The 14,996-nt window shown below is 38.2% G+C and overlaps 2 protein-coding genes across 2 annotated transcripts in view; one reads left to right on the forward strand and one right to left on the reverse strand.

Annotated features, from left to right (window-relative positions):
• Positions 1-3,797, reverse strand: part of hspa8 (heat shock protein 8) — a 4,726-nt gene extending 929 nt beyond the window's left edge. Inside the window, exons 1-7 of the mRNA XM_084698206.1 lie at positions 3,694-3,797; positions 2,267-2,476; positions 1,905-2,110; positions 1,667-1,819; positions 909-1,464; positions 524-726; positions 113-311 (exon numbers count right to left, since the gene is read on the reverse strand). Of these exons, the coding sequence (XP_084554332.1) occupies positions 113-311; positions 524-726; positions 909-1,464; positions 1,667-1,819; positions 1,905-2,110; positions 2,267-2,471 (1,522 nt within the window). The 5' untranslated portion in view covers positions 2,472-2,476; positions 3,694-3,797. The remainder of the gene's footprint in view (positions 1-112; positions 312-523; positions 727-908; positions 1,465-1,666; positions 1,820-1,904; positions 2,111-2,266; positions 2,477-3,693) is intronic.
• A 1,750-nt stretch (positions 3,798-5,547) lies between these two features.
• Positions 5,548-13,453, forward strand: crtam (cytotoxic and regulatory T cell molecule). Its single transcript, XM_084698460.1, has 10 exons — positions 5,548-5,624; positions 6,505-6,645; positions 6,911-7,072; positions 7,386-7,505; positions 7,913-8,074; positions 10,675-10,899; positions 11,280-11,360; positions 12,121-12,267; positions 12,438-12,524; positions 12,614-13,453. Exons 1-10 carry the CDS (start codon positions 5,591-5,593, stop codon positions 12,751-12,753), a joined length of 1,299 nt encoding a protein of 432 aa, XP_084554586.1. The 5' UTR covers positions 5,548-5,590; the 3' UTR covers positions 12,754-13,453.
• The last annotated feature ends 1,543 nt before the right edge of the window (positions 13,454-14,996 follow it).

A 14,996-nucleotide genomic window follows, 5' to 3' on the forward strand; every position in this document is an offset into this window, starting at 1 on the left:
AATTAAAGGATAAAAAAAATGTTTTGGGACACTGTTGACTGCTTGTGAGTTAATCCCACCTCTTCCATTGGCATACATATATTACTTTAAATGTACTTTAATTTATGTTTACCTTTGTCGTTTGTGATTGTGATCTTGTTCTCCTTGCCAGTGCTCTTGTCAACAGCAGAGACATTCAGGATGCCATTGGCATCAATGTCAAAGGTGACCTCAATCTGAGGAACACCACGAGGAGCTGGGGGGATGCCAGTCAGCTCAAACTTGCCCAGCAGGTTGTTGTCCTTGGTCATGGCTCTCTCACCCTCGTAAACCTGTAGGACAGTGTTAAAATTAGCAAAGAATGTATGTCTCTTCTGAAAGACCAGTGTGTGGAACCAAATTTTGCTCACACATCGAGAGATGGACATTTTCTTACTGCCAACCTCTGCTGGAAACTCTGACTAGTAGGAATAAACTTTATAACAGCAAATGGCTAGGGGAGGGGGACTGGGGGCTGATTCCAGATTCTATCCAGTCCTTTTACCTGAATAAGCACACCAGGCTGGTTGTCAGAGTAGGTAGTGAAGGTCTGGGTCTGTTTGGTTGGAATGGTGGTGTTACGCTTGATCAGGACGGTCATGACCCCTCCAGCGGTCTCGATACCCAGGGACAGGGGGGTGACGTCCAGCAAAAGCAAGTCCTGGACATTCTCAGACTTGTCACCAGACAGGATGGCAGCCTGGACAGCTGAAAACAATTACAATTAAGTCAAAATCCTCACCAGGTACAGGATTAACGTTATAACTTGGTTATTGTCACTCATACATCCAAGGAAGGTGTTGAGCCATATTTGGTCTTTCAACCTCTGGTGGAAACTACAAATGGTAGGAATAGCAAACTGGGAGGAGCTAAAGCTGTCAGTGTCTCACCTGCTCCATAAGCCACAGCCTCATCAGGGTTGATGCTCTTGTTGAGCTCTTTGCCGTTGAAGAAGTCTTGGAGCAGCTTCTGAATCTTAGGTATACGAGTAGAGCCACCGACGAGTACAATGTCATGGACTTGAGCTTTGTCCATTTTGGCATCTCGGAGTGACTTCTCAACTGGATCCAGGGTTCCACGGAAGAGGTCGGCATTGAGTTCCTCAAAGCGGGCCCTAGTGATGGATGTGTAGAAGTCGACGCCCTCATACAGGGAGTCGATCTCAATGCTGGCTTGAGTGCTGGAAGACAGGGTGCGCTTTGCCCTCTCACAGGCGGTGCGCAGACGGCGGACAGCCCTCTTGTTGTCGCTGATGTCCTTTTTGTACTTGCGCTTGAACTCTGCGATGAAGTGGTTGACCATGCGGTTATCAAAATCTTCTCCACCCAGATGGGTGTCTCCAGCAGTGGACTTGACTTCAAAGATGCCATCCTCAATGGTCAGGATAGAGACATCAAAAGTACCACCGCCAAGGTCGAAGATGAGGACATTCCTTTCAGCTCCAACCTGTCAAGAGGGTAAAATTTACTTTTCACCCAAGTTATGGGACGCAGAAAAAATACTGTAATATAATTTCTGTTAACCACTAAGAATGACAGTGGATAACATAATTTATATTATGTATTAAGTATTGATCATAAACAAAACAATCCCTCATTTTGGTGATTTTGGTCAAAGTACTGTTTTTATGATTCATGTGTAGTTTCACCTTCTTGTCCAATCCATAAGCAATAGCTGCAGCAGTTGGCTCATTGATGATTCGCAAGACATTGAGACCGGAGATTGTTCCGGCATCCTTGGTTGCTTGTCGTTGTGAGTCGTTGAAATATGCAGGTACTGTTACAACAGCATTTGACACAGACTGCATGGAGAAGGAAATTATTGTTAGCTGCTTAACTAAATATGAGTTCCAATCAGACATGTATAAACCCCCCAAAAAGCATCACCTTGCCAAGGTATGCCTCAGCAATCTCTTTCATTTTGACCAGAACCATGGAAGAAATCTCTTCTGGGTAGAAGCTTTTGGTTTCGCCCTTATATTCCACCTCTACTTTGGGTCGCCCACTGTCGCTAATTACATTGAAAGGCCAGTGTTTCATGTCTGATTGGACCACAGTGTCCTCAAATCGTCTTCCAATCAAACGCTTAGCATCTGTAACAGAAAAATAAGTAAACAATCCTAGTTTTGGTGTTGGCTGTCCACAAAGAACAGACCTCATGAAAATGTGTCCTTGAAACCTGAATCCTGTCTCACATATCAAAGGCTGACATTATGTACATGCCAATCTTCTTACCAACATCCACTTACCAAATACAGTGTTGGTTGGGTTCATTGCCACCTGATTCTTTGCAGCATCTCCAATGAGCCTTTCAGAATCAGTGAAAGCAACATAGCTTGGAGTGGTCCTGTTGCCCTGGTCATTGGCAATGATTTCAACTTTGCCATGCTGGAACACTCCTACACAAGAGTAGGTTGTACCCAGGTCGATGCCAACTGCTGTGCCCTTAGACATGGTGGCTGTGAGACAAAAACATTAGCATTTTGTTAGGCAGTTTGTTTGGAATTTTGGCATTTTTCTTATAAGGTAGTAGTCATGATCAGGATTCAACAAGTGGCATAATTTAAAGGGCAGGATTTGTCCTTAATGTAGGCTGGAATGCAGTCTAATGTACATTTCAACTGTGCCAACTCAATTGGTTGAAAATAATTTAATTAGAAATAATATGGTCTAACAATATTATGTTATACATGACGTAAAACATATAAAATCACCAATATTCACGGAGAAGAAGATAACCATCCAAAAGCATAAACTATCAAATTATTTTCACTGATTAAACAACACAATTAAATTGTGACAATGCTTTTTTACATCAAGATCAAACATATTGGACTAGACTATTAATTAATTGTAATATTTCCCATTTGATTATCAGATATTATTTGAATCTTTAATCAGATTTGTATCTTTTCCATTGTCATTCAAAGTCATATTACGGGATGTCCATTCTGCTGAGTGAGGCTAGGCAGCCATCTTAAGCTGCAGTGGAAAAAATGCCCACTGCACTACCTTGCTGCTTTAGGGAACACTGCTGTCAACAGGGGTTGTAGTAGTTTACTTTCACCTACGGTCATTGTGGAGACAAGGTTGTTATTATATTATGATCCTTAATACAAATAATGGGCCGAAACTAAATACCTGCATAAGTGTGAACATATGATAACATTTGTTTACTGATATGGTCACAACTTGAATTTAAAATACTAAACAATCAAACGCATAACTAAACATTTCAGATGCTACTCTTTCCATGAACAAACGTTTAACCAACGGGTAGTGTCATGGGTGCAATATAAAAATCTAAGCTTTGGGAAATAAAAGCTTGTCCGATTTATCTGGGATGATCCCTGGCCATCTGGTGGTAGACATTGCATGCACCCCCACCACAAACAGATTTTTAAAGGGCATGCCTTCTGCAGTTTACATCTGGTACAAAGTTACTGCCATAACATTCCTCATTCCACGTTTTGGCGTCTCTCATGTAGCCTATGCCAAAACGTTGCCGACATCTAAGTGGCACTATATGGAGAGAGATAAAAGGGGTCTTTTAAACATTCACAGCAATATAAATATAGGCTAATATTAAATGTCATAAAGGGTAGGCTATATAACCGAAACAATTTATTTCTAAAATATACATCACACTACATATTAGAAGATTACTTTTAATTACCAAGATGTGTTTCAGGATCGAGGTTGGAATGGTCTATTTAACATAGGCCTGTCGATCTGTCCGTATCACTGCCAGCCGCTGCTCAGAACGAGATTTGCTGGTGAAAGATATCTCGTACTGTGCCTTCCGGAATTCTTTTAAACCTATCAGCTGTTAAATCTGCCGGTGGAATTATAACGGGAACGAGGGTGTAATTGTACAGTTCGTGCACATTCGATAGGCTCTGTGAAACCGATCTACAACCAGATCGTACGTCACTCAGTGCAGGCATTTGCCATTTCAAACTCATTGACAGCAGACACCAGATCTGTTTGGTTTCTTCACGTCAGGAAAGGCAATGAACGCTGATTGGTTGATATCTTCAAATTCGTGCTCATAAAATCCTTGGAAGGCTGAGATGTGAGAAAAAAATACATGGGGAAAATTCAAGGATTTCCCTCAGTAGTTTCAGATGCTTCGTGGTTCTAGTATATATAGGCTACACTATATAGAGCTTACTTGATTACTTTACTTTGTTGGCAATTTGCATTTAAACACCTGTAAACTAGGCCACTGATTGATATTGAGGCTCCCTAAAATATTGGCCCAGTTTTCCAGGCATGGATTGAGCCTAGCCCTAAAGTAACAGAAAGATTCAGTAAAGATCTCCATTGAAAACCTTTTTAGTCTTGGTGTAATCCATGTCAGGGAAACTGGGTCATGATGTTTAAATGTGATAAGAGTTTCCTGCGAAAACACCCATTAAACAGGCAGGATTAGGGTGAACATTCAAGTCATACATCTATGCAATTGGCCTAAATATTATTTGTCAAATAGATTAAGATGAATTGTTACTAAACTATCCTTCTAAGTGATAAAGGTTGTTGAAAGATAATGTACAGTCCCTAAGCTATTCCACTAGATGGCATCATGAAGAAGACCACTAGATGTGTATGTTTGTAGAGTGCAGAATTTACGTTTAAGTTTGGAGACCATGGACATTTCTTTGTGACTAAAATTGGCCTCTCGATGGCTCACCTGGTAGAACGCAGTCCTCACTGCAGAGGCCCAGGTTCAATTCGAGCCCGGGCCATTTAGTGCACTTCATTCCCTCTCTCTCTTTCCTGTCTTTACATACGGTCACTATCAAAAATAAAGCAGAAATGCCATCAAATATATCTTAAAAAAAATACTGAAATGCCAGGTTGTCTTGTGGTGGTTGAACTATAATTATTATGAAAAGTTCAGACACCAAACCTCTCTTTAAAAAGTAATTACTTAGATTTTGTCTTGTATCAGTTTCCATACAAATAATTTTTGTGTGTCTGAGATCAACAGACTACCCTTGAAACAAACTGTGACATGGAAATTACACAAGTTTTGTAGTGATGTCATGGAAGGTCCCTTGCTGCAGTACATAAAGAAAGACTGAGAGGAAATGCTGTTCATACATTCTATTCAATTAACAAGAGTCGATATGTCACTAAAGCTGCAGTTTTGCTTTCTTGTCTTGTTTGTACATGGTGAGTACAGCACTTATTTTCTTTAATTTAAAGGATGAGAGTTACAGGGCACATACTGTACAATCAACAAACATTGTCTGATTTAAGAAATGACTTGAAGATGGTTGATGATATTCCACACTATGGAAAAATATTAACATATATCACAGCGACAATGTATTTCAGTACGCCGTGTCATTAAATGTATCCTTTAGAGTATCTTATTTATTGTTTGGTGGCTTTTTTTTCAAATCCATAGAGATGGCAGAAGCAGTGGACAGTCATTCTGGCAGAATTCTGACATGTGCTATTGACATAAAAGAATGTAGTGTGTGTCAAAAACAGCCAATTGTTTAAAAAGATTTCTGATAATGAACAATGTTCTTGATTTGAAAAAAAAACAAAAAAAAATGTAAATGGGATTTGATGTTGATGGGAAAGTTATGCAAAGTGTGTGGAGATCTTTAAGGCTTTATTTAAAATGTATTTATGTAAGGAAGGAATTTATATCATTTGTAGGTCAACACTTTTAAATTCAAATTAGCCACTTCAACCCTGTTTTTGTTTTAGTTTGTCAATTCTAAATGCAGCATAACGGAAGAAAGTATTCCACAGAATATGTTGGTCTTTCAAGCCCACCACTAATGGTGTCATTTTAGCCCCCCAACTTTCCAGACATTGTCTCTCCAGTCATTGCATTGCTTGAACTCTTCTTCTCGAACTAACCCACACAAAAAGCAAGTAGAACTCAGTTCGTAAAGCCTCTCGCTTGTTTTCTCTTTCGCTACTATCATGTGATCAAGCACTGACCACATCATTTTATTTCCTGTCAGCTTCTCTGTGCAGTACTGTAGAGTGTGTGAAATGCTTAGGAGGTGAAAGCAATCTACAAAGCTCAAAGGCAAATACATAACATCCCCCTCTTCTCTTTGTACCACAGCCACCCTCTTATTCTCACCTCAGACCCCAAAATGGTAACTGCCCACCTTAAGTTTCCTCTAGCCCCTAAATCATGAGCAAAAAAGGAGTAGGAAGACTGCAGTGCGTGTGAGAAAAGGGGCAGGTTGCAAACGTGGGGAATATATTAGGTTTCACTTATTACAATCAGTGACCATTCTAGCCTCTTAAGTTCATCTATCTGTCATTCTTGTTTAGCACAAAATTTTATGGTACACAAAACATTTGGAACTAATACTCTAATCGTTCAAAAGTATTTTCTGTCATGAATTATACAATCTAGACGTACAATTTGTATTCATAAAACAGTCATTATTTAATATACTTTGATGATGAATCTCTTGTCAAGAATCATTGTTGTTTGACATTGTAGAGTCAACGAGTGTGTGGCAGAGGAAGACTGTGATGGTGGGAGAAACACTGACCTTGACATGTGCAATAAATGCTGGAGATACAAGCAACGTGGAGTGGAAAAATCCCAGTGGATTTGTGATGTTCTTCAATGACAATAAAGGTCAATAAAGGTTTAATTATGTTTATGGCAGTATTTGTGCAGTGTATATTTACATACAGTACCATACTGTACAATACCAAGATGTTACATTATCAATGTTTTAATCAGTGTTTCACTGGGATGTCCATGACATTTGAATGTAGTTACTTTTAGGAACATGATTGTATATGATTATTCTAGCAAACTTAAATTGTTTACTCCTTTGTATTTGTGTGTGTATTTGTGTGTGTTTACTCTATCTACTCTCCTTCATCTTCATTTCCAGCCTTAAAAGACAGTCGATACAGCATAGTCAACTTTTCTAAAAAAGAATTTAAAGTAGCCGTGTCTGATGTCAACTTCAAAGATGGAGGTGTTTACACATGTTTACATTATCATCACAAGCACGAGAATGTTGCAACTAAGAGGGTGAAAGTAACAGTTTTAGGTAAGTGCAAACGTTGTGCACAAAATTGTTCTATTATGGCTTTATGATTCTAGTCTTGTGGGTTAGTTAGTTTAGTTAGTTAGCTTAGTTATTTTGCCATGCAATTACATTTGTAATATAAGATAATATTTTTTCCAAGTCATGGCATACTAAATTTGATAATTTTTCGGTAAATTACTTGCTGGTATTGTGCTTGCTCCCCAACTGATCCAGGTTTGAGACATTTCTAAGACTCCTAAACAATTCATTTATGGCAATACAGTGTCATGCTTAGTTTTCTAATGAGATTGTCATATTTGTCATTTTTTTCCAGGGACTCCAAAACTAGAAGTAACAAAAAATAGAAAAGAAACTACCATTAAATGTTCTGCAGAGGGAAACGCCCATCCACCCAAACTATCATGGCAGTTTGGAAATGGATTAGAAATCCGAGGTGAGTTAAATGACACCTTAAATCATTGTGGTTTCAGAATTTAGGATCTGAAGCTTTATTGGACAAAAAAATAGCTATATGAAGCTTCAAACATATCTTTTTAATCATACTTTAACACTCCATCATCAAGTGTTTATGAGTTGAGAAATATTTAGATGTCCATGATAGGCTTACTAATTGACAATGGAATGTAAATGTAAAAAGCCAAACACTGAGCTAAAGACAATTGAGAGGCCTGTGGCTTTTGCTCAACTTCCCAAAAGACTCTCATGCTTTTATAGTCTCAAAAGAGAACTAATATCTCATGTTTTCTTAGAAAAGGTCAGTGGAGATAATTACAGGAATTATAATAAGTGTTGTTTTAATTTGCTCCTTTTCAGTCACTTGATACCTGTTTTGTTTTTCAGCTCAGTCTAATTCTGTGTTCGACCACAAAACACATAAACACTCCTCAGAAGGCAGTCTTCACATTAAGTCTGGGACGAAGAGCGTCACAGTGAAATGCCTTGTCCGTCACCCAGCGTTGCGTGGCCCAAATCTGATAGACTCGGTTGAGATCAAGTTGGACAGTGAGTACAATATAGCCTTGTTGATTCTTTGATGCAAAGTTGCATTGTTATAATTCCTACATTACAATTCACAAAATATGAATTGTCACTCCTCATACATAAAGTACATTCTCAGTAAAAGGAGGTATATCCACCAAATAAATAATGAAATGAGTCAGGCTGTATTTTCAGAAAGAGTGGTCATCAGATGGTGTCAGTGACTAGGGGAAGTCCATATAAACCCTAGGTTATTTTCCCACTGGTCTCAATTGTTCCTTAAAATTACTTGTAAAGTATCGCGGTTTCTTGACTACAAAAACATCACTTCCTCTTTTATGCTGAGAAAAAAACAGACTTCCCAAAGTAATCTGAAAGAGGCAAATAAGTCAATATTGGGCCTCATTCTCGAACATTTTCTTAAGTTTTTTCTGAAATGTTTCTTACAGGCTTCGGAAAAACAACGTAAATAAAAGACATCCGCCAAATTCATGAACGCTTGAAAATGTGTTCCTACGCAGCAGAAGTTTTCTGAGCTGTGCTCCCCGGGAAGAGTTTTCTTAAGTTGAAAGCGCGTTCTTGTGCTCCTGAATTTGCATACATACACGCCCCGAAAGCTCCTTATAAGGGCACGCAACAGCAGTGATGTGTGCAGTCAGAATCGACACAATTAGGAAAGCAACAGGAACGCAAGTTATGTCCAACAAGCGAAAAGCAACCGGTGCACAGGTGCATCGGTGCAACATCATACCAGTAAGATGAGCAGTGCAGTTGTTCTCCACTTGATCTAACAGTGTGCACACTAAGCAAGGTTAATTATTATAATTATTTTAATCCGAGGATATCTGTTGGCAAGCCGTTTTATCATTTAACCAATGAATTGTAGATATCCAAAATTCAAATTCTTGATATAAAAAATACAATTCTAAGCTTTTTTACTAAGTATGACAAGCCGTTTTATCATTTAACCAATGAATTGTTGATATCCAGTCCTCAAAGTGGGCCGGTACTCACCGGTACACAGTACCGGCACCTCTACATTTTACTCTTAAGCGTACCGGCATTTTTTCTTGCGTACCGGCACCTTTTCTTGCACGCCGGTACGCTAGATTCGAAAAAGTTATCTAGACAGCGTCAACTGATGCCTGAGTAAAACAGACTTTTCATTGCTGCTTTCAAAACTAGAAACTAAACGACTTTCGTTTGTAAGTAATTATGTAAGCATGGCTTCAGTAAAGGCACTAAAAGAACACGTTTACCAGAGCCAGACACGTCAACAGAGGTCCAAGTCCAAACATCGGGTATGCTACGAATCATGAGCTTTAAACTTGTTTAAATAAATACATACATTTATGTATGGCTGCGGGAACTAAGGGTGCTGAGGGTGCTGCAGCACCCCCTGACAGCACGAGAATATAAAATGACATGACTTTAAAATCCACCACCGCGGAATAGCCCCGCAGTAGCAGACTGGCCATCGGGAACACCGGGAGAAGAATAACGATGGAAAATGAGGATAAGAAACGTAAGGGTGGGGCTGAAAAATAAAGGGCAAAAAAGGTTTTACCAATTAAAAACAGCCATTTTTATTTTGCACAAGGCTCAAAACTATTTTGCGCTCAAATAAAGGCCAAAAACGTTGGCCTTAAAGTATCGACCTCCCGAACTAGCATCACATTAAACACAGAGACTATGTTTGCATTAGCAGGCAGCTGTGGTGGCGTAGCTATACGTGGGCGGGTTCTAATGGGCTGGTCTGGATAAAAGTCCAGGGCCTATTACTCCCTGTCCATCCCTGCCGCCCCGCAACATTAAGCCACGCCCCTGATGAAATATGTTCCCGAGGCTATGCATTTATGTTGTTAATAAATAGGCTAACAATAAATTGTTGTTGTACCTGCAATCCAAGTTTTAGTTTAGTTTTTCACTGTAGAAATCTCAAATTTTATTATGATTTGCCAATGCAAGAGAGTACCGGCACCTTTTTTTCTCCACTTCAAGCACTGTTGATATCAAGAATTCGAATTGTTGATATCCAGAATTGAATTCTGATATCCAAAATTCAAATTCTTGATATCCAAAATGCAATTCCGGATATCAAGAATTCATTGGTTAAATGACAAAACGGCTTGCCATAGTCCGTATAGTTGAACGCAATCACCAACAATTTCTCATAACTTCAGTAACACTTCAAACACGAGAGTTTTCTTAAATGCGTTTCCTTTGGTCCTTGTGATTTTTTAAGGAATCGCATTTGAGACAACTTTGGCCAATTTACGACTGCTATTTTGAGTTCGGAAAGTCTTCTGAAGTTCAGAACAAATCCCAGATGAGAAAACTTTAATGAATGCCAAATATTTTCCTAAATCCAATTCAGAAGAAATTCCTTCTTAAATTCTTCTTAACTGCGTTCGAGAATGAGGCCCCATGTTTGTTCTTTGTGACATCATTTTCAAATATTCTTTTAGAAAATTAAATAGTGATTTGATGACTGTAAATACAAATACAATTTATAATTTGACATGTAAAGTTGCATTAATGTAGTGCATAATTATTGGGCCAAAATATTTGAACCATGCTCGATAGATAATAGATTTTAAAAAATGCCTCTCTTTTTTTTACAGCCAATGAAGTCCCACACACCATGAGACCTAGTACAGAAGGGGTGACAAACACACCAGTAGACAAATTAACTGAGAAAACAACTATCTACTGGCCTGTAACAGAAGGATCAACAGAGACACCATCAGACAAATCAACATATTCAACAAAAATACCAAAAGTTACTGAATGGCCTACACCAGAGGGACCTCCCACAGCATCTACAGGATCATATATTTCCACACATAGTAAGTTGAGGACTGGGTGATAGAAAACACTGCATGGATTCTATGGAGCAAAACCAGATTCGCAAAGAGCTGTTATTGCTGTGGGAAAATAAGTTATAATGTCTTGATAGCATCTGACTGTTTGAGAGCAGGCTGCCATTGTGAGTACAGTAGACAGAACCTTCTGTCAGCTGCTCAGGTGCTTAACCACAGCACTCTTTTCTCACATCACAGATCTGTGTCCTCAAACGGAAGTGGGTCAAATTAGCACAGAGTTGTTAGCCAGACATGATCAGATGTCTTAAATATGTGTCAAACTACCTCAATATCAAAGTATTATCAATGCACTGTAATAACTGCTTACAGAGAAAGTCGATTTCACCGTTCATTGTTGTCTTTAGGCCATCCAGATACCACACAGTATGAATCAACAGCGTTTAAATCGCAAAATGATACCAGCAGCTACTCTACAACTATGAAAGGTAAAACTGGTTACTTTGGTCAAAATAGCCAACTTCCTTATTATATCTCATTATATCTGACATCCACATTACATCCATATTACAACCCACAGGCTTAATAACAGCCACATTGGTTATTGTTAAGCCTGCAAATACACTGCTCAGCTTCTCCATCTAGTGGCAACTCAAAAACATTACAACTAGGTAAGATAAGATTGTACTGAAATAACCACTAGAGCTTGAACTGACACCATGCAATGACTGAACCACTTAATAGTTGCTGTTGTGGTTGTAGAACACTTTACGTCAGTTGCAACATCTGCAAAAATACCTCACAAGTTTCCTTCCAGCGTCAGAGACAATGCAAAACACATTTCCTAATAGGACAGGAGGGAACACCTCCATTGAAAGTAAGGCTAGCAAAATTCTCATCCAAATAAATCCTCCCTCTCTGTCTGTGTGTTTGGAAAGGGTAGTCTGGTTTCTAATACTGCAGCATACCTGTCTTCCAGGCATGTAGATTGACTCCTACCATCTAAGAGTATCATAAATTAATTAATTATTCTATGACTGGATTTCTGTGTTCACTGTTTGTTATATTGTCATCAGATACGTGATGACTTTAGGGAGGAGACTGATGAAGACTACAGTTTTTGTAAATTAAAACATGACCTGTTTAACTTATATGTGACTATGTGTGAAGTATTTGACAAAATTGAATGCTAATGCTGATAAATGTACAGAACAAGAAGTTTAAATGCAATTCTGTTCTCCATTGGAGGCTTTGATGGCGTGAATCGGCAGACAGGAAAAGAAGGGAGTACGCCATTGCTTGTCTTGCTTGTGACATGTCTAATCTTCGGTTTGTTGGTGGTCGTTACTTTCTTTGGTATCAGACTTAGAAGAGCGCACATTATCTGGAAGAAAGGTAAATACATATCACACGATAATGATAAGTTACAACTAATAAGTTCTCAAATATCTACATTTTTCATTTCACTGTATTGAGTCCTAAGATTTATAACAATGAGCATGTCTAGGATTATTTCACTCTTCAACCAGAATATATTCTAAGAAGCAGTTTTTTCATTATTACAGAAAATGAAGACTCAGATCAATCAGTAAATAGCACCAAATCAAAATCAAGCCATGAAGAAAAGCATACCCAACACCGAAGACATAGAGGTAACAATTACGTAAACCAAGCACTATACAGAAGAAAAAATACAAACATGGCACATTATGTAATCAACAGTATGGTGTTTATTTTGTAGGACTTTTTAACATTGGGTTCACAAAATATTCAGTCGAACCCATTGATGTGGCTGCAGCCTCACCTGTAACTACAACAGCAACAAGAGACAGCAAAACAGAAGAGACTCCTGAAACCAATGCCAAGGAGACAGAATTGTAGCTGAATATTTATCCACATACTATATTTATTCACTGTCAGTGAGACCGGATGAGATGTGGTATAGCCTAGGCCAATGTATGGAGCAATTCTAAATCATTCCTCAAGTTTAATTTGATATGAATGTTTTTATGTTATCCTATTTTTGTACTGTTTTGTAAAAAGCGTGTTTGATAAGTTAATTCTTGTTCACTGTTGTCTTGCAAATGTTTTAGAAAAATGCACTTTATTTGGATATATCAAATTAAACTGTCTGCATGTTTCTGTTTGAAGATAGGAGTTTCATTAGGCATAAGAGATAACGTAAACCAGATAACTTACTTCAGTCTATGTGTGACTGTATGTGTGTCTGTGTACGTATAACAATGTGTTTAGTCTTAAAGAATTTATAATACATTACGGTAGAATTCTAGAACTATAATCCTTAGCTGTATCACCAGCATGGCACTGTCTATAATTCCAGTTATTAATATTAGTGGCAACTTAATCACCAAATGCATCACGGGCACTGTGCACTATAAATAGCAACGGGAACAATGGGCCTCATTCACCAAATGTTCTTACGAACAAATTTGTTCTCAAAACCCACTTACGCAGTTTTCACGAAGATTCTGGCATTCACCAATGTTTTCTTATTTTGGATTTGTTCTTAGGTAAAAACAGAATTTACGCACACCAAAATAAATACCAAAATAAATAGTTATACCTTTTTCGTCCGTTCTAATTTAAAATTGAATATTTCTCTCCTGTATAATTTTCCAACTAATAATCTTCATACTTTTACACTTTTTTTTGTTTGTTTTAATAAATACACACTACACTTACACTTCTGCTCATTTGTAATCCACTTGGAATTTCCATTGTGTATGAATTGTGCTATATAAATACAGTATTTTACAATCGCTATGAAAGTTTTTTCAATACCTTTAATACGTTTCCTAAACTCTTAACACAGTGAGCACAACATCCGTCTGTGTAGGCTGTACAATGAACACATTTCTTGTTGCTTTGACACAAAATGCATAGAGTAAACACAAATTTTAAATGCTTGAATTTCTTTTACACACAAGCTCAACCAAGACCAAAACAATCAATTTTTACTGCCCAATTTACCAATGCTTTCACACTGTCAGCAAAACAGATAACATCTTGTTCAAAATCTAAATTATTGGCTAAAGTCAAAGTGAACAGCTGTTTCTATTGTGAATTGAAACAGAAATACATCCCCTATATTGTATTCTATTGCTACTGAGAAACAGCTTAAGTTGTGCAAATACTGTACATCACAGCTGATTCCCAACTAAGAAACACTCAGGTGTTGAGGTTCTTTCAATTGCATGACCATATGGTATAGACAGTAAAGAGAACCTCTTTGGGCTGATCTGGTGTGGGAAAAGAACAATATAGAGAACAAACAAAAGTGAGAATACTGTAATGCTTGCACAAGGGAGAGGAAGACAAGTACCAGGCCAAGGGAGAGGGAGAGGAGTTAGAATGTGTGGTGGTGCTCAGAGAAGGGCCAGAGCTTGGGTAATACTGTAAATGGAAGCTATATTGCATATTTCTTGTCCTGTTGCAAATGAAGCCTTTACTGCAGCAATTATGTTATGTCTTTTTTTCTCAATACAATAACTGTACATTCTATAAAGCTACTCTGAGATGGGTCATTCAAAAAACTGTAAACTAGCCTTGCTTTGCCTTCAATTCAAATCAATCATGTTAACAGGGAACTTTGCCATCAAATGATAAGTGACTTATCACTGTATTTATAGACCCAAAGTAGGCTTATTCCGTACATTATGACTACACCACACAATGGCGTATTTATTGCTGCTGCAAAATGTTGCAGATCGTTCCCTGAGGGAACAGAGAGCGACGAGTAGGCTACCTGTTGTAACGCTTCAGGCTACCAAGAGCAGTCCTCATGGATATTTGTAACAGTCAAAAAAACAGTCTGTTTTTTTGCTTAAGAATTCAGATTTAAGTTAAACCATTTATTTTTTTACTTCATCAGTTCTGCGCACTTCTCCTGATACAGCATTCACTGCATGAGTAATTGCATACCATGCATCGATTTTATTTACTGATTTGTATCCACAGCCGACGCTATTACGTAAATATGATGTGTCGTTTGTCGCTAATTTCTTGCAGCTGTACCTCCATTTCAGAATTATTATTACGTTTTTCTGTCTTTTGTCGAGGCCTTCACCGTCTTTACCACGTGGTTTTGACATTTCTCTGAGTGT

This window comes from Hypomesus nipponensis, chromosome 5, assembly GCF_054491055.1.
Source record: "Hypomesus nipponensis isolate SF chromosome 5, ASM5449105v1, whole genome shotgun sequence".
Lineage (NCBI taxonomy): Eukaryota > Metazoa > Chordata > Actinopteri > Osmeriformes > Osmeridae > Hypomesus > Hypomesus nipponensis.

Excerpts from the sequence above, each read along its gene's own strand:
- crtam (XM_084698460.1), top strand. The coding sequence starts at position 5,591 with ATGGGATTTGATGTTGATGGGAAAGTTATGCAAA. Across the intron at positions 6,646-6,910 it reads GTTCTTCAATGACAATAAAG|CCTTAAAAGACAGTCGATAC; the intron begins GTCAATAAAGGT and ends CTTCATTTCCAG. Across the intron at positions 7,073-7,385 it reads GGTGAAAGTAACAGTTTTAG|GGACTCCAAAACTAGAAGTA; the intron begins GTAAGTGCAAAC and ends ATTTTTTTCCAG.